Source organism: Herpailurus yagouaroundi, unplaced genomic scaffold (assembly GCF_014898765.1).
Source record: "Herpailurus yagouaroundi ecotype Mexico unplaced genomic scaffold, PumYag 29, whole genome shotgun sequence".
NCBI classification, from domain to species: Eukaryota; Metazoa; Chordata; class Mammalia; order Carnivora; family Felidae; genus Herpailurus; species Herpailurus yagouaroundi.
Window position 1 is genome coordinate 25,691,593 of NW_024412377.1, and position 22,038 is coordinate 25,713,630.

A 22,038-nucleotide genomic window follows, 5' to 3' on the forward strand; every position below is an offset into this window, starting at 1 on the left:
TTTTTCAGGTGTAAAATTCTATCCATACACTCAAAATGGACCTCAAAGAAAAGCTAAGGAAATCAAGAGCCAACTGTGTTAAGCAAGCTGTGGATGATAAAAGAGAAATAAAAATTCAATCTTACCCCCAACCCCAATTAATCTGAATAAGGCTTCTAAGTTAAATTTAAGTTTTACTTTAAAGAGCAAAGTATCTTTACAGAAAAAAGTACGATTTGCCCATTTTTCATTAACATTCATAATCATTTTTAAAGTTTCTTAATAGAATTCTTATGTGTCAGTACAAATACTTCCTTGAAAATGACTGTTTAGGAAAATATGTATGTGTTAGCTAAAAGCTAACAGGAAAGAAAATGTAAACCTTCTCTGTAAGCGTAAGAGTTAGAATATCAACCATACTTAACTATCAAAGATACCCATTGAAGACTCATGGTAAAACATACAACGTTAAGTACCTGTGGTCCAGCACAGCTGATCTTACAAACATCACAATAGTGAATCTGGGGTGGTTTGGGAGGCTGTTTTGGTTTCAGTTGTTTATTTTGGAATGGTGCTTTTTTAGTAAAGGTGGTCCCTGTCCAGGCAGCTGTTGCAGCAGCAGCTGCTGCTGCGGCCGCCGCCTGCTTCTGTTGCTGCTGCTGCTGTTGGTAGTAGGAGGATGCAGCTGAATACACTGCTGCTTCATAACCTGAATAAGACGTACCTTACAAATAAAATCAAACAAAGATTATGTTAAATAATTACAAAAGGCCAAGTTAAATGTCATGAATTTAAATTCAATAAATTCCGCCAATATAGGTAGGTTTACATGTGCATATTTACAAATGTGTATCTCACAAAACCTGGAAAAATCTTTATCTTCCTTTTATAGAAGTCAATCAACTTTTTAACTCAACACATGCCAGGCGTTACAGAGGCATAGAAAAAGTTTAAGATTTGGTTTTTGCCTTCAAAAAACATATAGTTCAGTTGGTGGGCTACAACAGAGTGATAAAGTTACATGGTCACGGAATCTGTTAATATTTCTCCCAAAAGAATTCCTCTGAATACAATTTGGGAAGGGTTGAATTTGAGGAAGAGTCTGAACTAAGATACTAGTAGGAAAAAAAGAAACGCATGAAAGTAAGATTTTTATATACTTGATGGCTAATAGAAGAAATAAAAGAACAGAAAACACACCAAGATTTTGAAACCCACTGATTGACTGATGGGCTGTGCAACTGATAAAAGCAAGTGGCTGACAGAAGCTGGTTTGGAGAAGTAAGGTGAATAAACCCTAGCAGAAGTTTGTGATATGGAACCAGAGTTTAGATGAATATACAGGACAACAGACGGAAGATTTTGGACTTAAGGACCAAATACACTGTTTTTCATCCTCCAAAAGAGACAAAAGCACTATATTTTCTGGTTGAATGTATGGATTCTATCCATGTCCATTGTTCAAAGTGTAATGAATAAGCACATGAAGCTTGTTACTGACATAAACATAATACATATACACATGTTGTTTATGTTCAGTGATTTATAGACCTAAAAAATCTATAAAAGTTTTCAATTTGACAAAGTTGCTGTATAAAACTAGAAAACTTACCCCCTTTCTAAACTAAGATCTCTGGAAATTTGGTGGACTCCCTATTTACCCCATTACAGTAAGACTTCTTTTTTCTCTGAAGTGGAAATGAGTGGAAAAAGAGTCATGTAAGGCTCAAAAAAAAGATTCCTGGTTGCCAGGATGGCAAAGAAGAACTACTTGAGGAAAACTGAACTTTTGATGTCTCAAATGCAGACTGCTTTATTGGAAAAAAAAATAAATAAATAAGACTTCTGACCCACTAGCTCCAAGGCATCTACACGCAGGGAAGAAAACATTAATTAGAAAGGTGAGGATTTTAAGATGCATGGGAAATCAGAATCATGGCATCCGAAACTGGAAATATCTAGAAAAGAGACCAAATAACTTGCATGAAAAGGCTTCCTAGAGTTTTATGTCAGGTTATTAAATTACATAAATGCTTCTAAAGATAGAAAGTGTGGTAGGGGTGCCTGGGTGGCTTTAGTCAGTTGAGCATCTGACTTCGGCTTAGGTCATGATCTCACAGCTTGTGAGTTCGAGCCCCGCGTCGGGCTCTGTGCTGACAGCTTGGAGCCTGGAGCCTTCTTCGGATTCTGCGTCTCCCTCTCTCTCTCTGCCCCTAACCCACTCGCATTCTGTCTCTGTCAAAAATAAATGAACATTAAAAAAAAAAGAAAGAAAGTGTAATAAGAGAAGAAAACATCTAAAAATAAAAGTAGGGAGAAGTAGGTAGGTATATCAATACTAAGAATATGATCAGATAAGAAAACAACTGATGTAGGGGCGCATGCGCAGCTTCGTCAGTTAAGTGTGTGACTCTTGATTTCGGTTCAGGTCATGATCTCATAGTTCATGAGATCGAGCCCCGCGTCGGGCTTTGTGCTGACAGCTTGGAGCCTACTTGGGTCGGTTGGTCTCTCTCTCTCTCTGCCCCTCCCCAGCTAACATGCTCTCTCTCTCTCTCTCTCCCTCAAACATTTTTTAAAAAGAAAGAAAAAAGAGAACAACTGATGTAAATGATCAAGGGAAAACCTATACAGATCAATGAACTCTTTTCTGGTCAGTTTTACCAATGTCCTTTGTTATTTAAAAATGGGATAGAAGAGGGGCACCTGGGTGGCTCAGTCGGTTAAGTGTCCATCAGCTCAGGTCATGATCTCACAGTTGGGGAGTTTGAGACTCACATCGGGCTCTGTACTAACAGCTCAGAATCTGGAACCTACTTCAGATTCTGTATCTCACCCTCTCTCTACCCCTCCCCAGCTTGCTCTCTATCTCTCTCTCTCAAAAAATAAATAAAAAATAAAAAAAATTTTTAGGAATGTGATAGAAAAATATAATTAAGTTCACAGCCAAGTATCTTCAAAATAATAGTTTAAATATCACTCTTAAAATCCATTAAGTTGTCTAGTTAAAGCTACCTTTAGATTAAAACTGGCTAGGACCATGATTTTTGTATGAATCTTTATAATAGATATTTTCTAAATAACTAGCTGTTATATACAGAAACTGTAAAAATGCCACTTAAATGTAACCTCATGAATTATGTATCATAAAGTAAAAAAACAGGGTAACAGCAACAGCATACTACAATGCTGGATGACCAGGACTTGTAGTTTTTTGCTTTTTTTTTTTTTCAATTGAGAATCCACAGTATGACAGGCAGTTTTCCAGACACAGTGAAGTCTCAAAACAGGTGTGTTAAGGCAAGTATCTCCTTATTTGACAGATGAGAAAACTGAGGCTAAGAGATTGTGAAGTACTTTAAACACTGAGTTATCTAAACCACAAAAATAACCAGGTTAAGCTTACTATTTACAAAATAATCTCCATCTGTACACATGTAGTCTAAAACTAATAAAAGGCAAGCTTAACTATAGCTTACTACTTAATCTCCTATGAACACTTGCAAACAATCGTACATTTCTTGTAAAAGCACTGTAGAAAAACAAATATAAGGCTGCATCTTTAAGTAAAAGCTCAATTTTTGAGGGCTAAAACAGTTTCAATTAAAAAGTACTCTTATTTAAAATGCTTATTAGTAAGTTAAATAAGCTGAAATTTTAAGTGTAAGATATCACAAACAAAAACATACCACTTCAGTAGAAAACTCAGCATGCTACAAGTCACCATTTAGTACATACCAATATTCTAGAACTCCTCTTAATGACACCAAAAAAATAGCTAACCTAAATTGTAGCTGATATAAAACTGCATATACAGAACTCAGACACCCTAATAATGACTCTTCTGGATGACAATTTCACACTGTGTATTGCATTTTTTTTCAAGTGCATACCCTTCGACACAACAGGAATTTCTAGGAATTTATCTTAGGAAAACAACTGACAACTACACAAATCTTTTCATACAAGGATTATTTAACTCAATGTCGTTCTTAGCTTTTCCCTAATACGAAACCAAGCATCCCAAGACACAAACTCTAAAATCTATATAGTACATCCATACAATAAAATATCACGCACCCATTAAAAACTACGTATTTCTAAACGTAGATTTTGATTTCTAAATACTATATTAGAAATCACAGCTCCTTTGTGAAATGGCTGAGTGTGAGACTTGGGCAGGAAATGCTTTAAGTGTATGTATCAGCAATATCTTACTGTGCCAAAAACAAAATAGGGGCTCAAAGAATAACGATGCCAAGTCCAAAAGGCTCAGGAGCTAGTTTGAAATGGATCCCATTAGGGGCGCCTGGGTGGCGCAGTCGGTTAAGCGTCCGACTTCAGCCAGGTCACGATCTCGCAGTCCCTGAGTTCGAGCCCCGCGTCAGGCTCTGGGCTGATGGCTCAGAGCCTGGAGCCTGTTTCCGATTCTGTGTCTCCCTCTCTCTCTGCCCCTCCCCCGTTCATGCTCTGTCTCTCTCTGTCCCAAAAATAAATAAACGTTGAAAAAAAAAAATTAAAAAAAAAAAAAAAATGAAATGGATCCCATTGGCCAAATTTGGGAAAATGTGTGCCTCAAAAAGAAAAAAGAGAATAATGGATTATACTACAATGAATAAAAAAGAATGAGTCCACAGTAATACTAAAAAAGAAGGAATAGGGGACTCTTCCTTAGAGAAGAGTGCTAAGAATCAATGTAAAAGGATTTTACATCCACCATCATTGAACTTGATTCAGTTAAGAGATTTTCAAAGGATCTAACACCATAGAGTGAAGAGTAGTTGGGTAATAGGCCCAAAGATTACTCGGTTACTTACAAAGTGAAAAAGGTATCCTTAAAATGGAGAGATCTGATAGTCATTATACCTGGCTGGCATCACCAACACAGAATTTATAACATTACTTATGTGCTCTTGATGTGATGAGATACAAAAGTTCACTTAGGTAGTTTATTGACTAAAAAGCTGTCATAATCTAAGCATAAAGAAAGAAAAATCCAGATTGTGGGATATTCTATAGGACAACTGGCCTGAACTCTTCAAAAATGTCAAGGTCATGAGAGACAAGATAAAAATAGGAGATTATTCTACATTAAAGAAAACTGAAACTAACAAGGTATAACAACCAAGTACAATCCATGCTCCTTGATTAGAATCTGAATTTAAAATGAAGCACATGGGTGCCTAGGTGGCTCAGTTGGTTAAATGTCCAACTTCGGTTCAGGTCATGATCTCATGACTTCTGAGTTTGAGACCTGCATCAGACTCTGTGCTGACAGTTCAGAGCCAGGAGCTTGCTTCGGATACGGTGTCTCCCTCTCTCCCTCCCCCTCCCCACCCAAATAAATAAACATTAAAACATTAATGTTAATTAAAACATTAAAGAAAAAAAGAAAGAAAGAATAACTTAAAAAAAAAAAATGGGGAGCCTGGGTGGCTCAGTCACTTAAGCACCTGACTCTTGGTTTCGGCTCAAGTCATGATCTCCTAGTTCTTGAGCAGGAAACCTGCATCAGGCTCTGGCTAACACCACATAACCTCCTTGGGATCCTCTGTCTCCTTCTCTCTGCCCCTCCCCTGCTTGTGCACATTCTCTCAAAATAAACAAACATTAAATAGATAAGATAAGTAAATAAATAAATAAATAAAACAAAGTGCAAACACACCAAACACCTAGAAAGCCCAGCCATAAAAGACACTTGAGGACAATTAAAGAAATTAGATAATATCCATGTTCAATTTCGTTTTATGATATTTGCATTTGGTTACGTAAAAGAATGCCCTTATTCTTAGGAAATACATGCTGAAAAATTCTAGGCAAAGCACCAAGTCATCTGCAACTTGTAAATATACTGCTGAACCACTTGAAAATGTGTTTTGATAAAGCAAATATGATAAAATATTAATTGATAAATCTAGTTAAATGGTATGTAGTACACTTGTACTATTTTTTCTGCAAAATTAAAATTTTCTAAAATAAAAAGTTGGGGAAAAACAAATCAAAAGGATGATATACTTTAATTTAATGACATGAAAGAACATTCACAATGAGAAAAAAGCCAATTAACAAAATAATATGCATTAGACAAATTCCTTTTTATAAAAAAAAAGGTATATACTGTATATGTATATTCCCATGAAGAAAAGACAGACATACACCAAAATGTTAATGGCAGGAAGTATCTAGGAGTAGATGTCCAATGATTTAATTTTTTCTCCTTTTTTATCTATAGTTTCTAGTTTTAAATGTATTTACATGTATTATTCATGTAATATAGCAGTAAATAAAAACAATTAACTTCATCCTGTGTAAGATTTATTCAAGCAACTGAGACAATGGAAAAGAGAAAAGGGAGGGAGGAGAACATGTAAGAGAGAAGCAACAATAGGAAAGAATACATTGTACTCCTTATTTTGAAGTTAATGTGGACATTTTTAAAATATGTGCCCAGGGGCACCTGGGTGGCTGGGTCGATTAAGTGTCCAACTCATGATTTCAGCTCAGGTCATGATCTCACAGTTGTGAGAGTGAGCCCTGCATTGGTCTCTGTGCTAGGCATGGAGCCTGCTTAAGATTCTCTCCACCCCCCCACTGCCCCTCCCCCACCACACACACACCCCTTCTCTCTCAAAAAGAGAAAAACAAAACTTTAAAATGTGTCTAGTTAGATTTCACTGAAATAATTCCATATGCAGTTATAACTTATTAATCAGAGATAAAGAGAGACAGAAAAGTATCTTGGCAATCCTAGGAATCACAGACCTAGGAATAATAACATTTCCTCACTCCTAATTCATTCCTGCATGGTTGCCACAGTTAACTTAAAACCTGCTCCTACTGCTCCTGTTCTGCAGATTTCCTCTTTGGCACCCTTTTGGCCCATAAGACTATAACAGAGCCTACAAGGCTTTTCACAATGACATTTCTAGCCTCATATCTTGAGATTTACCCCGTGTATCCTGTATTCCAGCCAGAAAAAAAAGGTTTTCCTAAATACTCCATGTCTGCCTAACTCACCATTATATACCTAGCACCCAGCATAAGCATTTAATTTTGCATAGGGTAAGAGATTAAAAAAAAAAAAAAATCTGAAAAAAAATTTTTTTTTTAAAATTCTGTAGTTAGTCTTCTAACACCAAGCTACAACAAAGTATCAAGAACTAAAATTGCCCATATTGCTTTAAATCCTCCATGGAACAAGATGGGGTATTAAGTAATAAACTGCAGAACAAAACAAACCATACAGTAATGCAAGGTTACAGATCTACAAAAAAGCAACATGTCATTTTTTTTCCCCAATCTAAAAAGGTGGTTTTATTAAAGCACTGGGACAGGACCTGTGGGCAGAAAGAGCTGCCACAACATATGACTTTAATCACTGAAACATGCAAAGTACCTCAGCTAGAAATGAGAAAAGCAGTGGACATAAGTAAGATTTTAGTGATTATATTTCTCTCACTATAATGATTACTTAAGGAAATACATACTTTCCTTAATAAGATAATAAAAAAATATATGATTATTTAAGGAAAATAAAGCTATTCTGTCCTTCTAAGAGACATGTGTTACAGAACAATCTTATGGATGTTTACAAAAGCTACCTAATATTTTCAAGATTACTTATTCCTGATAATAAAGATAAAGAAACAGCTCCCTGACACAGCTGAAATACATACAATTTGTCAGTGGTAGTCCCTGAATGTCAACCTTAAGTTTTCAAATTCATTTGGAAAAGTCAGGAAAAAAAAAATGACCATGTAAAATACTAGGTGTTATTTTCTCTAACTGCAATGCTAGGCCCAGGACTCATGACTACCTTTCAAATGCCCAAAGAGCATTTTACAGTGTTAAAATCTCCTAGCTTAAAAAAATAAAAATAAAAAAACAAACAAACAGTAACACCACCACCAACAAAAACACAACCTAGGGTACGGTCTATTTGTTACATTATGCACATATAACAACAACTATCAATTAATTCAATTCTGGCTACTGGGAGGAAGATCATTCCATAAAATAAGGTAGTTTCATTTAAACACAGCTTATCCATCTTACCAGAATAAGTAACTGCCGTGGTACTGTAAGTAGCACTCTGGGTATAAGATGGCACCACAGTAGCTGCAGCTGCTACTGGCTGTACGGTGGAAGATACAGGATAAATGGAGAAAGTAGTGGTAGCTGGACTTGGTGTGGCTGGTTTTATGGCTGTCACTTGTCGAGTCTGCTGGGCTTGTGTATACTGAGTTGCACCTTGGCTATAACCTGCTTTGGGGGCTAAAATGGGAAAGAGACATCAGAAAATTAGAAGGGTGTACCTTGATATTTTTTCTAATTTTCAAGGATATTGATAAACTAAGTATAAACATCAACTGTAAATCTGATGCTAGAAGTTTTTTCTTAGCACAAGGGTTGAAATTCTTACTACCAATTAAATAACACATCTATATAAATTCATCTAATATCCCATTCTCAGATGCTTTCTATGTATTTCCAAAATGGCATTTTGTCCAAATTTACAACTAACTGAATAGCAGTACTACTTAAATAACGTTTTTAGAAAAGGTGTGTGTGTGTGTGTGTGTGTGTGTGTGTGTGTGTGTGTATTTAGGCTAGTCAGTCTAATTTGAGCATTATGCTTAATATTAGGAATAGCGAGCCTCAAATATGTATTTCAATTCACAATAAAAATTTCATTGTTTAATTACGTCAACTTGTTCAAATATACTTCATCACATTTTTATTAATTCATCCATAGTGAACTTCAGTCTAATTTCAACTCATAAGGTGACACTGACTTAAATCTTCAAATGCCCAATGGCTTGAGTGCAATTGTTCTCAAATGGCTAATATTCAGGTTTCTGCTGCCTTTGACCATGTTCAAAATATTTATTTTGCTTTAAGAATCTTAGGAACCTTATTATTAAGCCCTAAATAATTAATCATTTATTAACAATCATTAAGGCATACAAGTCTAATTCCTGATAAAGGCCCAAATATCAGAGGGCCAGTACCTTATGCTTAGTTTAGTAAAGGCACCTTAAATAAACAGCAGTTCAGTTTATAAAACTGTAGTATGAAACTTGATCCACACAACACACAGATCAGGACATTTTACAAAAGGAAATTAATGTCCAAGAGCTAAATGACTTACAAGTCTCATAGTCAATATCAGACCCAAGACTAAACCAAGGCTCTTCTGACTCTTAAATACAATCTAACTTTGATAATTAACTAGGAAGTTCACTACAGATCAGTGTACTCACAAATCATTAGAGAACAAACTATAAGAAAAATCAATCATAACTATAAAAATATTTGTATACCACTTTTAAGAGACTCATAAAAATCTGAGAACTAGAAGTACCCTAGAGAGATCTGGATCAACTACCTCAGTTACTAATAAGAGAACAGAGACGAAAAGAGGTAAAAATCACTACCCACATTAGTGGTAAAGTCAGTACTAGAGGCTAGTCCTACTTTTTCCTAATCCAAGGTTCTACCCACACTCTCACAGTCCTTCAAAAATAATTAAAATAAATGAACTGTCTACTTTTCTGAGCTCAGCTGTTTTTAAAAGTTTTCAATTCAATCTCTATTAAAAAAATCCATCTTCAGGGTGCCTGGGTGACTCAGTTAAGTGTTCGACTCTCCATTTCATCTCAGGCCATGAGGTCAGTTCTTGAGATCCAGCCCTGTGTGGGGCTCTGCACTGACAGCACAGAGGCTGCTTGGGATTCTCTCTCTCCCTCCCTCTCTGCCGTTCCCCCCAGTTGCACTCTCTCTCTCAAAATAAATTTAAAAACTTAAAAAGGTGGGGGGCCTCAAAGGGTCTCCACTGGTTACACAAAGGCAGGCAGCAATATGTTCTGAGCATCTCTAGTGAAGATAAGAATGTGGCCAGAAATTATCACCATAACTCCTTTTGTATAGCTTATTTCATAGCAGGAAGAGAACTGTAAGAAAAGGGCATGATTAGGATTTGTCCCCATGGCCTTCTCTCTTTGGTACTCAAAAGCATTACAACAGCAGAACAGAGAACAAGGCTAAAACCTGCTTCTTTTTAAGTAATGTAACACAATGACCTTAGATGAACTCAAAAGGGTACCTTCATTAAACACAGTGAACAATTTATTTTAGTAGTTTTCAATGAAACTGTATGCTAATAAAACCCACCTGTCTGATAGTAGGTTTCAGCAACAGAAGGCTGAGGCTGGGCAGCAGCTGCTACGGCAGCAGCCGTTGCTGTTGGCTGTTGGTAGTACTGCTTACTATCATAAGCTACAGCAGGAGCGGTGGATCTTACATACGAGTACGAGTCCTAAAGAAAGGCAATAAAAGAAAGTCTTCCTGTAAGTGAAGTGGCAGGAAAAAAACCCCAACTCTACCATATAAAAGTGTAATAAAGGAAAACAACTAACTACAGACCTATGTATAAGAATCAAATTCAAAACAAAGGGCAATCATTTTGGACTTCAAATAAGGTCAAAACCATTTCAAGCAGCATGTTTAACTTTCACATCAGAAAAAAAATCACTGAAGCATTTAAAAATAATGCCTATCTTTAAAAATGGATCTCATAGTAAAGACCACCTGTGTGTTCTAAGCTTTGACTGCTCTGGCTTTCTTTTCATTCTTTACCACTATTAACAACATGATGAGTAGCAGCTTCTGGGTGGAGAGGAAAGGGGAACTCAGGTTCCAGGAAGAAAGAACACCGTATATAAGTCTCCAAAGCAGTGAAGATCAAGGTGAGCTGGGTGAACTCTGGCACTGCATAAAGTGAGGAGGGGGACATGCAGGTGGAAAGGCTGAAAAAATAGGCAAGGCCCAGAAAATGATGGGTTGCATACACCCTATTAAAAACAATGGATTTATTATATTGTGTCTCTGGACATAATAAAAACAATCACACATGGCAAAAGGAATTCTGAGTTTAGTAACTTGCCCAATAGTAACAGAAAATACTAATGTTATGATTCACATGTCAATTCATTACTGAACAAAATAAATTTATATACTTTAGAAAGAATATAGGAAAACTAGGCAAAGTCCAGAAGGATCTGAGTTTAAAAAAAGATCCTAGGGGAGCTGGGGTGGCTTAGTCAGTTAAGCATTCAACTCAATTTTGGCTCAGGACATGATCTTGCATGAGTTTGAGCCCTGTGTAAGTCTCTGTGCTGACCCTGCTTGGGATTCTCTCTCTGTCCCTCCCCCATCCCCTCCCTCAAAACAAACATGTAAATCAATCAATCAATTAATAAATAAATAAATACAGATCCTAAAAGCAAACAAACAGAAAATGGGTTACTAAAACATGAGGACCAAATTTAGTAAGTAGTAATTTAGTGTCATAACAAACATAGTACTACTATAAAAGGGAATTAAATCTTTGGGTCCCCAAAAGACTGAACCAAAAGCAACTAAATGAGTAAGAGCAGTCATCAATTTGTTACATACCAAGAAAGAATACCTTGAGCGGAAGAATGTACAGGCAAGTTTTCTGTCCTTGTTAAATTTCAAGAGAACACTATGTAACTTGTTTGGCCTATATAGCTTAGGCTCATGGTTCTCAAAAGAGGAGACACAGCCTGTGTTCCAAATGGATGAATAATGCCATAATACAAACAAGGAGCATCTTCACTATGTCTTCATTTTTCTGAAAACCTTGGTTAATATTTAACCAGTAATTAATGGAAAATATTTTTAATTAAAGCAGACACAGATACAAAATGGAGTTGAATGGACTCAGGGGAATTACTAACATAAAACTCACTGCAAGGATGCCCCTAAATTACCTATGAACACACACTCACTTCATCATTACAGGTAGATTTCCGAAGACCCAAGTTTGAAAGCACTGGCTTGGACACTGTATCACACACTATGGCCATTGAAGCATGTATGTCAAGACTACTGGAACCAGTAGTTTTCTTACCTGGTAGTTCTGTGTAGTAGCTGGGGGTGGTGGTGGTGGTGCTTCTTGTTGTCTCTGGGTATAACCGTAGTCAGTTGCTGTATGTGCAGTGGGGTAGCCTCCATAAGCAGCAGCTGTTGCAGCAGCTGCAACAGCTACTGGAGCAGGCCTGGCAACTGCAACTGTGGCGGCCGCTGGTGCATAGGCAGCAGTAACTGTGTGAGCAGCTACTGGAGCCTGATGGACAGTGTAGCTAGCAACTGTAGTTGGATGAGAGTAGGCTACACCCGAAGCTGGCTGCTGGCTATATTGTGGAGTAGAAGAATAAAGATAATACAATTTAGTTGTAAAATCTAAGCATTTAATAAAATACAAAGCACATTTTCAAGAAATTTAATCACGGGCTACAAAACACCAAGTATTTGAACTCAATAAACCTCCTAGTCAATACCGTATTTGTTACTCTTGTATGGTTTTTATTCCTTAATTTTAAAACATTGGACAGTCACACATACTACGCTTAAGATCATGGACCATATCACAAAGCAGGGATGACAAACTGGGATAAAAAGCAGTACTAGGAAGAAAAGAAAAACTGATGAAACTAGGAATTTTAAAAAAATATTTGTTTGTAAAGTTCTTTATTCTTGTTCTATAGTTAAAAAAACTCTACAAAGAAATCATGTTAAAAATATTGAGTTCTAACTCCAATTACAGAAAACATTTAAGGGAGAAACTATTACTTATTTGACATAAGAAATACTTCTGATACCCTAGGGCAGTACTTATCAACTGGAGGAGATTGTGCCCTCCAGTAACATTTGGCTATGTCTGGAGATAATTTCTGATGGTCAAATTGCAGAGGAGGTGGTGGTGATTGATGTGTGCTACTGGCATCTAGTGGGTAGAGACCATTGATGCTGTTACTTATCCTACAATAAACAGGACAACTACCCACAAGAAAGAATTATCCAAAGAATGTCAATAGTGCTGAGGTTGAGAAATCTTGCTCTAGGGCACAAAACCTACAATGGACTATCTATGACTTTAGATAAATTACCCAAGTTGCAGGCAGCATTTCATTACATACATTTATTTTTCTCTTAAAAATGTAGCACATGTTGCAAAAGAGGACCTAAGTCAGATGCTTTTCAATCATAACCATTTAAAACATAAAGAGGCAAAAACATTTTTCAAAACTGTAGATCAAATAAATTTCCAGCTAAAGTTCTCAGAAAAATGTTTAATTTTTAAATTGAGAGTCTATGTCATATAAAACCAAGGCTTACAGATGTTAGCACATGAAAGTGTATTTGTTATTCTAATACACTTAGAATTACACTTAAGTTTTATTATCAAGGCAGAAATGCCTTCTAAAAAAAGGAAAGCCCCAACAGTTATTTTAGCTGACAGGTTTTAGATGACCGTAAGTTTTAATATGAGCCAACAAGTTAAGAATAGCTAAGAAAAAAAATACCCGACGTAAGCTGAAGCTGCACTAATAGAGTGTCTGATTCATGGGTTATAGTACAGGATATTCTTCACTGGTGTGCACAATACCATACAAATATGGCATACAATTAAAATTTGGGGCCATCACATTTTAACCATATTAGGGAAAACACTGATAATTATAATGTATTCAAAGGGAATCAATATGAAACTTATAAGTATGGGTATTATTTCACATAAAAAGTAGAGGACCTGGGAACATTCAGTCTAGAAGAGATGACTGGGGAAGATATGAGAGCTGCCTTCTAATAGAAGAGACTTACTCCATGCTGCTCCAGAGAACAGAACTAGAACCAATGGATGGAAGGGTGGCAGATTTCAGCCCAATATGAAAAAGAAAAAAAAACAAAAACTTAGAACAAAGTCCAAAGAAACTCTTATAATTTATATTTGGAAGAGGTTTTCCACATTTTGATATTAAAAATAGCTAATAATTTCTACATATATGACAACTGAAAGACAGGAAAGGGGAAATTTAAATAGTGGAAAATTGGTTTGGGATTGACATTTTCTATGGATAATTCCACAGCCTTAAGAAAAAAATGCCAATAACATATTATAGTTCTTCAAAATTCCTAGAACTGAGAAAAAGAATTATATTTAAAATATAAATACACCAGTTCTGTGAAACTTATATTTAACATTTACTGATAAAATTTCACACAGACTACACTGCATAAAAGGGGTTTGTTTATACAAAAATTTAGATAGTCTTGGACTCCTATATAGTTTCCATTCACCCCACGCTATTTATCAAAATATTTGTTCACACTTCTTGATCCCCAAAACTTGTCCTACAGGACAAAAAAGAGAGTGGGAATAGAATAGGAACGTTAAGTCAATTTGACTTATACTGCCTCTGATCCTTAAAAGACCCTGTGACTAAGAAAGGGAGGACAATATGCTCTGGTTTAAGCCCACTGTCCCCTCATAATTATTAACAGTACTCTCTCACACCCATGTGTCTTGGCTTGAACAATAAATCTTATAATCACCCTTCCCAGTAACCATATAAAAAGTATGTCAATACCTTTAGCAATTATCATAAAGTACATGCCTAGGGCTGCCTAACCCAACTGCTCTTAGCCAGATACCTACCCATCATCTGGGCTGAAACTATATCCTCTACCAAAAGCATCATGATGAACGATGATCTAGTCCCAATTCCCAGGGGTTTAAGGGCTAGGGCAACTGTCTGCTGTTCAAAATAAAGATTCTCTGGTTATCTTAAACCCATCTGGGAAATTCTTTTTCAACTTGAAATATCCTTAGAAAAACTGCCTTTAATGTGATGTATATGACCAGCCTGGACCATACCAATTCAATTAAATATCTACTGGCTAAGTCTAAATAAGTAAGTAAATTTTTAAAAATTCAAGCTCTGGGGCGCCTGGGTGGCTCAGTCGGTTGGGCGGCCGACTTCGGCTCAGGTCACGATCTCACGGCCCGTGAGTTCGAGCCCCGCGTCTGGCTCTGGGCTGATGGCTCAGAGCCTGGAGCCTTCTTCCGATTCTGTGTCTCCCTCTTTCTCTGCCCCTCCCCCGTTCATGCTCTGTCTCTCTCTGTCTCAAAAATAAATAAACGTTAAAAAAAAAAAATTAAAAAAAAATTCAAGTTCAAATTAGTTTTAGCAAAGTTAGTCTTAGGTTGAAATATTTTAAACCAAGGATTGTGCCTACTTTGGAGTGTTAGAATAAAAGGTCTTAAATTATATCCCTACATAAAATTTAAGGCTTAATGGTCATTAATTTTTTAAAATAAAACTGGACAAGTAATTAAGAACCCAAGTCTTGTAATAAAAATTTATTTGTGAAATGAGAAGACTTTCATTTTCATTCAGAAGAAGCTTCCATTTAGATAATATCCTTTGTGAATAAATTAAGTCTAATAAACTTCAGTCAGTTTTAAACCAGAACAAACTAATTAACCACAAGACAAACATATAAAAATATGTGTAAGCAAGGTTATGAAATACTTGAAGAATCAGACATAAAATGGAAAGGTATTTCTCTTGGGGGCTGAAAAATAAAATATTTAGGGAATTATTAATATTAAAGAGTAATGACACTTTTTATATTCTTGGACTTAAACTGGAGGTTCATGGCCAGCTTTCTCCCCTTCCTTACCAGAAAGTGAAACCAACCAGAGACCTTACCACAACAGATAGCTGACCAAAATCACCAGACAGTTGGAAGAAAGCCTACTATAAACTGCAAAAGAAACAGGATTGATCCAAAGAAAATGAGTATCTCAAGGCAACAAACAAGAATTTAAAAAACTCTGATTTATCCATAAAATAAAAACTTTACACTCTGGTAGAAGATAAAGTTGAGGGATACAGACAAGATCAGAATATGAAAACTAGAAAAGAGAAGATAATCTAGGAAGTCCAATATCCAATTGGAAAGAATTCTGAAAAGAAAAGAAAAAAACAAATGAAAGAAATTAAGAAATAGTATTTCCCATTCTGGAAGGGAAGCATATATTTTCAAATTTAAAGGGACTACAGGGGCGCCTGGGTGGCGCAGTTGGTTAAGTGTCCGACTTCAGCCAGGTCACGATCTCGCGGTCCGTGAGTTCGAGCCCCGCGTCAGGCTCTGGGCTGATGGCTCAGAGCCTGGAGCCTGTTTCCGATTCTGTGTCTCCCTCTCTCTCTGCCCCTCCCCCGTTCATGCTCTGTCTCTCTCTGTCCCAAAAATAAATAAACGTTGAAAAAAATTAAAAAAAAAATAAATAAATAAAGGGACTACAGAGTGCAAAATTGAATGAAAGAACTACATCTAGAGACATAGCATTTTACAACACTTCAAGGTTTAAAAAAAAAAAAATCTTTCAAGTCTCCAGAAAGAAAAAAAATAAGTCAGCTGTATACAAATAAATGAAAATCAGAGTTTTACTGATAACACTAGTGGCTAGAAGCAGCAGACTATCTTAAAAATTCAAGGAAAGATGATTATTAATACAGAGTTCTGTACCCAGCTAAACCATCAAGACAGAATTATTATTTTTTTTGACATTCGAGAACTGAGTTTACTACCTATACACCACCCCCCTCTCCGAAGTAACTAACATGAGGATGTACTTCAATAAAAAATAAACCAAGAAAAAAAAATGAGATCCTATAAACAGTGGATCCAAATCCAGGAGAGAGGAGAGGCCAGGTCAGCAGCTGTGCAGCAGACCAACACAGGCAATGAGCTTAGACTGTAAGTAAAAACAGTATAGAGGCCTCCAGGAGAGAAATGTCCAGGAAAACAGGATTGGACAAGGGACAGTATACCAGGAGCCTGGAAAAATCTTAAGATACAATCAAGGCACCAAAAAGATGGGGGGGGGGGGGCGGCGGCGGGTGGTAATGAAAGGCTTCAGCAAATATGAAATTGCTCAAGAAAGGCATGATCCTGGTAAAAAGACACCACAGTTAAGCAATCAGTAGGATGTAAAAAACAAACATCCATTTGAACTTGAACCTAGGAAGATTGTTCTATTAAGTGGCACAGGGTTGTAAAAATGGAACAAACATATTAGAAATGATAATCGTACACCACCACCACTTGGCTCCACAGTAAGTACTACTATTTACAATCATAAAAGAATAAAAGTTTTTGCATTGAAGTTTCAGAATCAACCTAAATTACAGAAGACAAACTACGATTACAGAATATAACATAAATGTTAATCACAAGTACAACCACAGCTAAGTTGGGGGATGGGGTGGGGAAAGAGGGAAAGTAAAGCACCAGAGTTCCAAGATTCTTTTCCTAAAATAGAGAGTACTGAGAAACTGACTACCTTTGATGGAAATGGAGTGTTGAAGTAAGAGAAATAGGCGTATCAATGAATTTGGAAGGAGAAATGAGAAGCATGAGAGAGTATGTACTAACTCCTGACTGTAGGAAGTCAAAATATAATGCATAAAAAAGTTGATAAATTAAGATACAGAGAAGCATATGATTTCATGATATGCAGGTTAGAAATAAAACCAGAATGCACTAAAAGTAAGGGTCTCTACAAAGTGGAACTGGGAAGAAGGGAGAAGGAAAATAAGGGAATTTTTTCATTAAAAGCCCTTCTATACTATTTTATTTTTGATTACAGTATTATTACTCTGGGGGGAGCATGAAAGTATTGGAATAGAATTCTCAAACTGGCAACTTGAATAACCGACGAACCACCCACCACAAATTTAAGATACTCCTAATTTCTACATTTCTGGACTAACCTATACCCAACCCTGAGCCCATTTTTAGCATTTGCAAGTTCCATTAGTATGAGTTGGCTATCATACTAAAGTTATAGTCACTACTGACATTAAAACAACTATGTGTACCAATGACTTGTCCATATAAGTGGCATCTGGTAACAGGGAAAACATTTCTATACCTCTTTTTTTTTTTTTTAAGTTTATTTATTTAAGTAATCTCTACACCCCACATGGGACTCAAACTCACAACCCTGAAATCAAAAGTCGTATGCTCTTCAGATTGAGCCTGCCATGCTACTCTCTATACTTTTTAATCTTTATACAAGTGATTTTCAAAATGTGATCCAAGGACTACTAGGATCCAGGAGGTTATCCCTTTTTCAGTTACAGATTGCTTTCATATAATTTAATCCAAATAATTTATTGCTTTCATATAATTTAATCTAAACAATAAAAATCTCTGTAAAAGTGTGAGGTAAGGCCTCTTGTCTCACTATTTTGGGGGGATAGTAATCTAGTTATTTTTCATAAAGAAATTTGGGGTTAACATGTGGTAATTTTATTATTTTAAAATGACTTAATAATTTTAAGTTTTTACTTATTTTGAGAGACAGAGCAAGCAAGGGAGGGGTAGAGAGAGAGGGACAACAGAACCCCTAGTAGGCTCCACTCTGTCAGCACAAAGCCCAATGCAGGGCTAGAACTCTCAAACTGTGGGATCATGACCTGAGCCAAAACCAAGAGTCGGATGCTTAACCGACTGAGCCACCCAGGTGTCCCAATAAATATTTTTTTAAATTCTAAGACAGTAAATATAACCCACATAAACAAAAGCTCTTTGGGGTCTTCAATAATTGTAACTGCTTGAGGGGTCCCAAAACTGTAAGCTTCAAGAACCACCATTTTATCATAGAGCATTAACTTAGAGTCTATAATGGTATTCATCATTCATTTCCCCACTCTTTAAATTATATCTTTAAACAAAAACATTTCCTTCTATTCTGTAACAGGGAATCAGTTCTCCAGGAAAATGAGCAGTGCACATGGTCAGAGCCCTATATCTGCTGCCTACAGCTGCAATAACCCTATCCAGGGCTCCAAATCTCCCACTTTACCTACTGTGCTGCTCAACAAACATAATTTTCTGTGTTAGCAGACATGAAAGGCATTGGGAAGCAATGGCCTAGAACTCTGGGACTCCCACGAGAACCAGCACAGAAGGTGAATTAGGAAAAAATCCATTCCCCCCACTTCTTTTAAAGATTTTTAAAAAATGTTTATTTATTTTGAGGCATACGTGGGTGGAAGGACAGAGAGAAGGAGAGAGAGAATCCCAACAAGCAGGCCCTGCCCTGTCACCACAGAGGCCACACGTCAGGGCTTTTGGGGCTGGTTCCTACAAACCATGAGATCACAACCTCAGCAGAAATCAAGAGTTGGACACCCAACCAACAAAGCCACCCAGGGACCCCCATTTCCCCTTTTAAGGGAAAATTGTAAAAGAAACTTTACTATCTCAGCCTTGGCTCTGGGGAAAGGGGAAAGAAGTCTCCCCTGACAATTAATCACAAGCCAGCCTTCCCCTAGTTTGGGCTCTGGAATGCACATTCTCTAACTAGGAACACTCCCAGCTAAGAAGTTCGTTTAACGTATCGCTGAGCTGATAGTGCTTCCAGATGCCACAAAACACATTTTCCTCTCTAAATGCTACAATGTTCCAAGAAACAGGAGCTCTCAATAAAAACACAACAAAACCCACAAGGAAACAAGTTACTATGAGCAAGAGTTTGCAGAATAAAAAAAAAAAAAAAAAATTGAAAAGACTAGAAGCATTAGAATTATTAGATACAAAATATAAAATAAGTACACTAAAAAAAGTAAAAGAGACTATCAAAACTAAGACCAAGGACCAAGAAATTGATCAAACACAACCAGATGAATTTTTAAAAGAACAAAACTTCCAGAGACAAAATACACTATATATAAAAATTATAACCAGGAATTTAGAAAGGCATTACATAACTGATTAGACATGGCTGACAAAAAAAAAATTAAACTTAAAATTGTCTCCAAAATTACTTAGAATGGACAATGAGGTGAAAAATATTAGAGGTTAAAAAATCAGGAGGAAAGAAAAAAAGTGGTAAGTTACATCTAAGTAGAGTTGCAAATGGAGAAAAAGGAAACACACCTAAAATGAATGTCTGAGATTTCCTAAAATTAATAAAAAAATAACAATCCTGAGATTCAAGAGCCCCAACAAAGAGAAGTACTGAGGGAAAACAATTTGCCTACAGAGCCTAAGTGATGACTTCTCAATAATGAGAAACATGAGATTAAAAACACACACAACACACACACAAAATGTTACCAGTAGACCCATATTTAAGGACATTTTTAAAGATTTCCTTTAGGAAAAATGAAAATGATCTCAGAATGAATAAACTTATGTTTAAAAAGTGGTAAATATAGGGTGCCTGGGTGGCTCAGTCAGTTAAGCAACCAACTTTTGGTTTCAGCTCAGGTCATGATCTCATGATTCTTCAGTTCAAACCCCACATTGGGCTCCATACTGACAGTGCCGAGCCTGGTTGGGATTCTCTCTCTACCCCTCCCTGCTCGTGTTCTCCTCTCTCTCTCTCTCAAAATATATAAACTTAAAAAAAAAAAAGTGATACCAGTGCCTGGGTTGTTCAGTTAAGCTGCGACTTCGGCTCAGGTCATGATCTCTCTGTGAGTTCGAGCCCCTCATCGGGCTCTGTGCTGAAAGTTCAGAGCCTGGAGCCTGCTTCGGATTCTGTGTCTCCCTCTCTCTCTGCCCCTCCCCCTACTCGTACTCCCTTTCTCTCTCTCTCAAAAATAAACATTAAAAAAAATTTTTTTAAATGGTGAATATGAAAGTAAGTTTAAATAATCACTAATATGGGGCACCTGGGTGGCTCAGTTGGTTGAGCCTCTGACTCTTGATTTTGGCTCAAGGTCGTGATCTCATGGATCATGGGTTCAAGCCCTCCACCCCCCTCTGCCCCTCCCCGACTTGTACATGCTCTCTCTCAAAATAAATAAATAACTTAAAAAAAAAATCACTGACTATATAATTTTGTTCAACAATGACTAGTTGTGGGGTTAAAAAAAATCTAAAATATTGTATAATAATGGCACAAAATCAGGAGAGGATTAAGATTAAAGCATTTTATAGGGAAGCAAAAATAACAAAAACAGGGAGGGGCACAAAACAGAAGAGACTCTTAAATATGGAGAACAGAAGGTTGCTGGAGGGGTTGTGGGAAGGGGGATGGACTAAATGGGTAAGGGGCTTAAGGAATCTACTCCTGAAATCATTGTTGCACCATGTGCTAACTTGGATGTAAGTTATAAAAAATAAATTATAGAAAGTTTAAAAAAAAAAGGCAAGAAAGAAAAAAAAATAAAGCATTTTAAGTCCTTATATTGTTTAGGAGAGTAAAGATAATGATTAACTTTGGACAGTGTGAAATATCCATATTAAATTTCTAGAGCAACCACTGTAAAACAGAAACAATGTTTAATACCTAATGCTGTAAAAGGAATGAGAAAAAGTCTCAATCAAGAAAATGTAGACTGCTTCTGTCACTCAAATTATTAAAGGTGTCTTTTTTTTTCTCCTCTGGAAAACATACTCTGTGTGTGTGCATTATTTTTAATTTTGGATAAAATGTCAAATTGATAGACAAAATGTTTTTTTCTTTTTCATGGCATTCAAAACACAATTCTATCTTTTCATGAGTCCAAATTTAATGCTCAACATTGTTGGACTTCTCTAAATTTTCCAGGTCAAATTATGGCATTTTATGTATCTACCAAAGCACTGAGAGATTTTTTTTCTTTTTTTTTCTAACGTTTTAATTTATTTTTGAAGGAGAGAGAGACAGAGCATGAGCAGGGGAGGAGCAGAGAGGGAGACAGAATTTGAAGCAGGCTCCAGGCTCTAAGCTGTCAGCACCGAGCCCAACATGGGGCTCGAACTCACAAACTGTGAGATCATAACCTGAGCTGAAACCAAGAACTGGACACTTAACTGACTGAGCCACCCAGGTGCCCCTGGCACTTTTTATATTTTTGAAATCATTTTAACAAATTATTTACAGAAGATTAAGGGATAATAAAAACCTATTAGAAACCCAAATTTTTATTCCGTATGTTCTTGGTTTTAAAACAAACCACGTTCCCTGAGCCTAACTGCTCATCAACTTTTATGCACAAACCACAACATTTCTATTTCGTAAATGTGGAATCCAGATTTCAAATGTATCTCCAATGAGTTCTAATTTATTACTTCTGGCTCTTCTTCCTGCACCTGAACTGTCAAAATACAATGCTTAAAAAGTTTTTTAGAACATTTGATGGCTCCATTTTTTTTTTTTTTTTTTTTTGAGAGACAGTCATCTTC

The 22,038-nt window shown here is 36.5% G+C and overlaps 1 protein-coding gene across 4 annotated transcripts in view; it reads right to left on the minus strand.

Annotated features, from left to right (window-relative positions):
* ZFR (zinc finger RNA binding protein) overlaps positions 1 to 22,038 on the minus strand; it is an 85,861-nt gene that overhangs the window by 52,793 nt on the left and 11,030 nt on the right. For 3 of the 4 annotated variants that reach the window (XM_040494853.1, XM_040494856.1, XM_040494859.1), the window contains 5 exons: positions 13,669 to 13,692; positions 11,915 to 12,197; positions 10,153 to 10,297; positions 8,035 to 8,253; positions 456 to 703 (listed from right to left, as the gene is read on the minus strand). In XM_040494853.1, coding sequence (XP_040350787.1) covers positions 456 to 703; positions 8,035 to 8,253; positions 10,153 to 10,297; positions 11,915 to 12,197; positions 13,669 to 13,692 — 919 coding nt within the window. The remainder of the gene's footprint in view (positions 1 to 455; positions 704 to 8,034; positions 8,254 to 10,152; positions 10,298 to 11,914; positions 12,198 to 13,668; positions 13,693 to 22,038) is intronic. The other variant, XM_040494854.1, reaches the window with a different exon arrangement.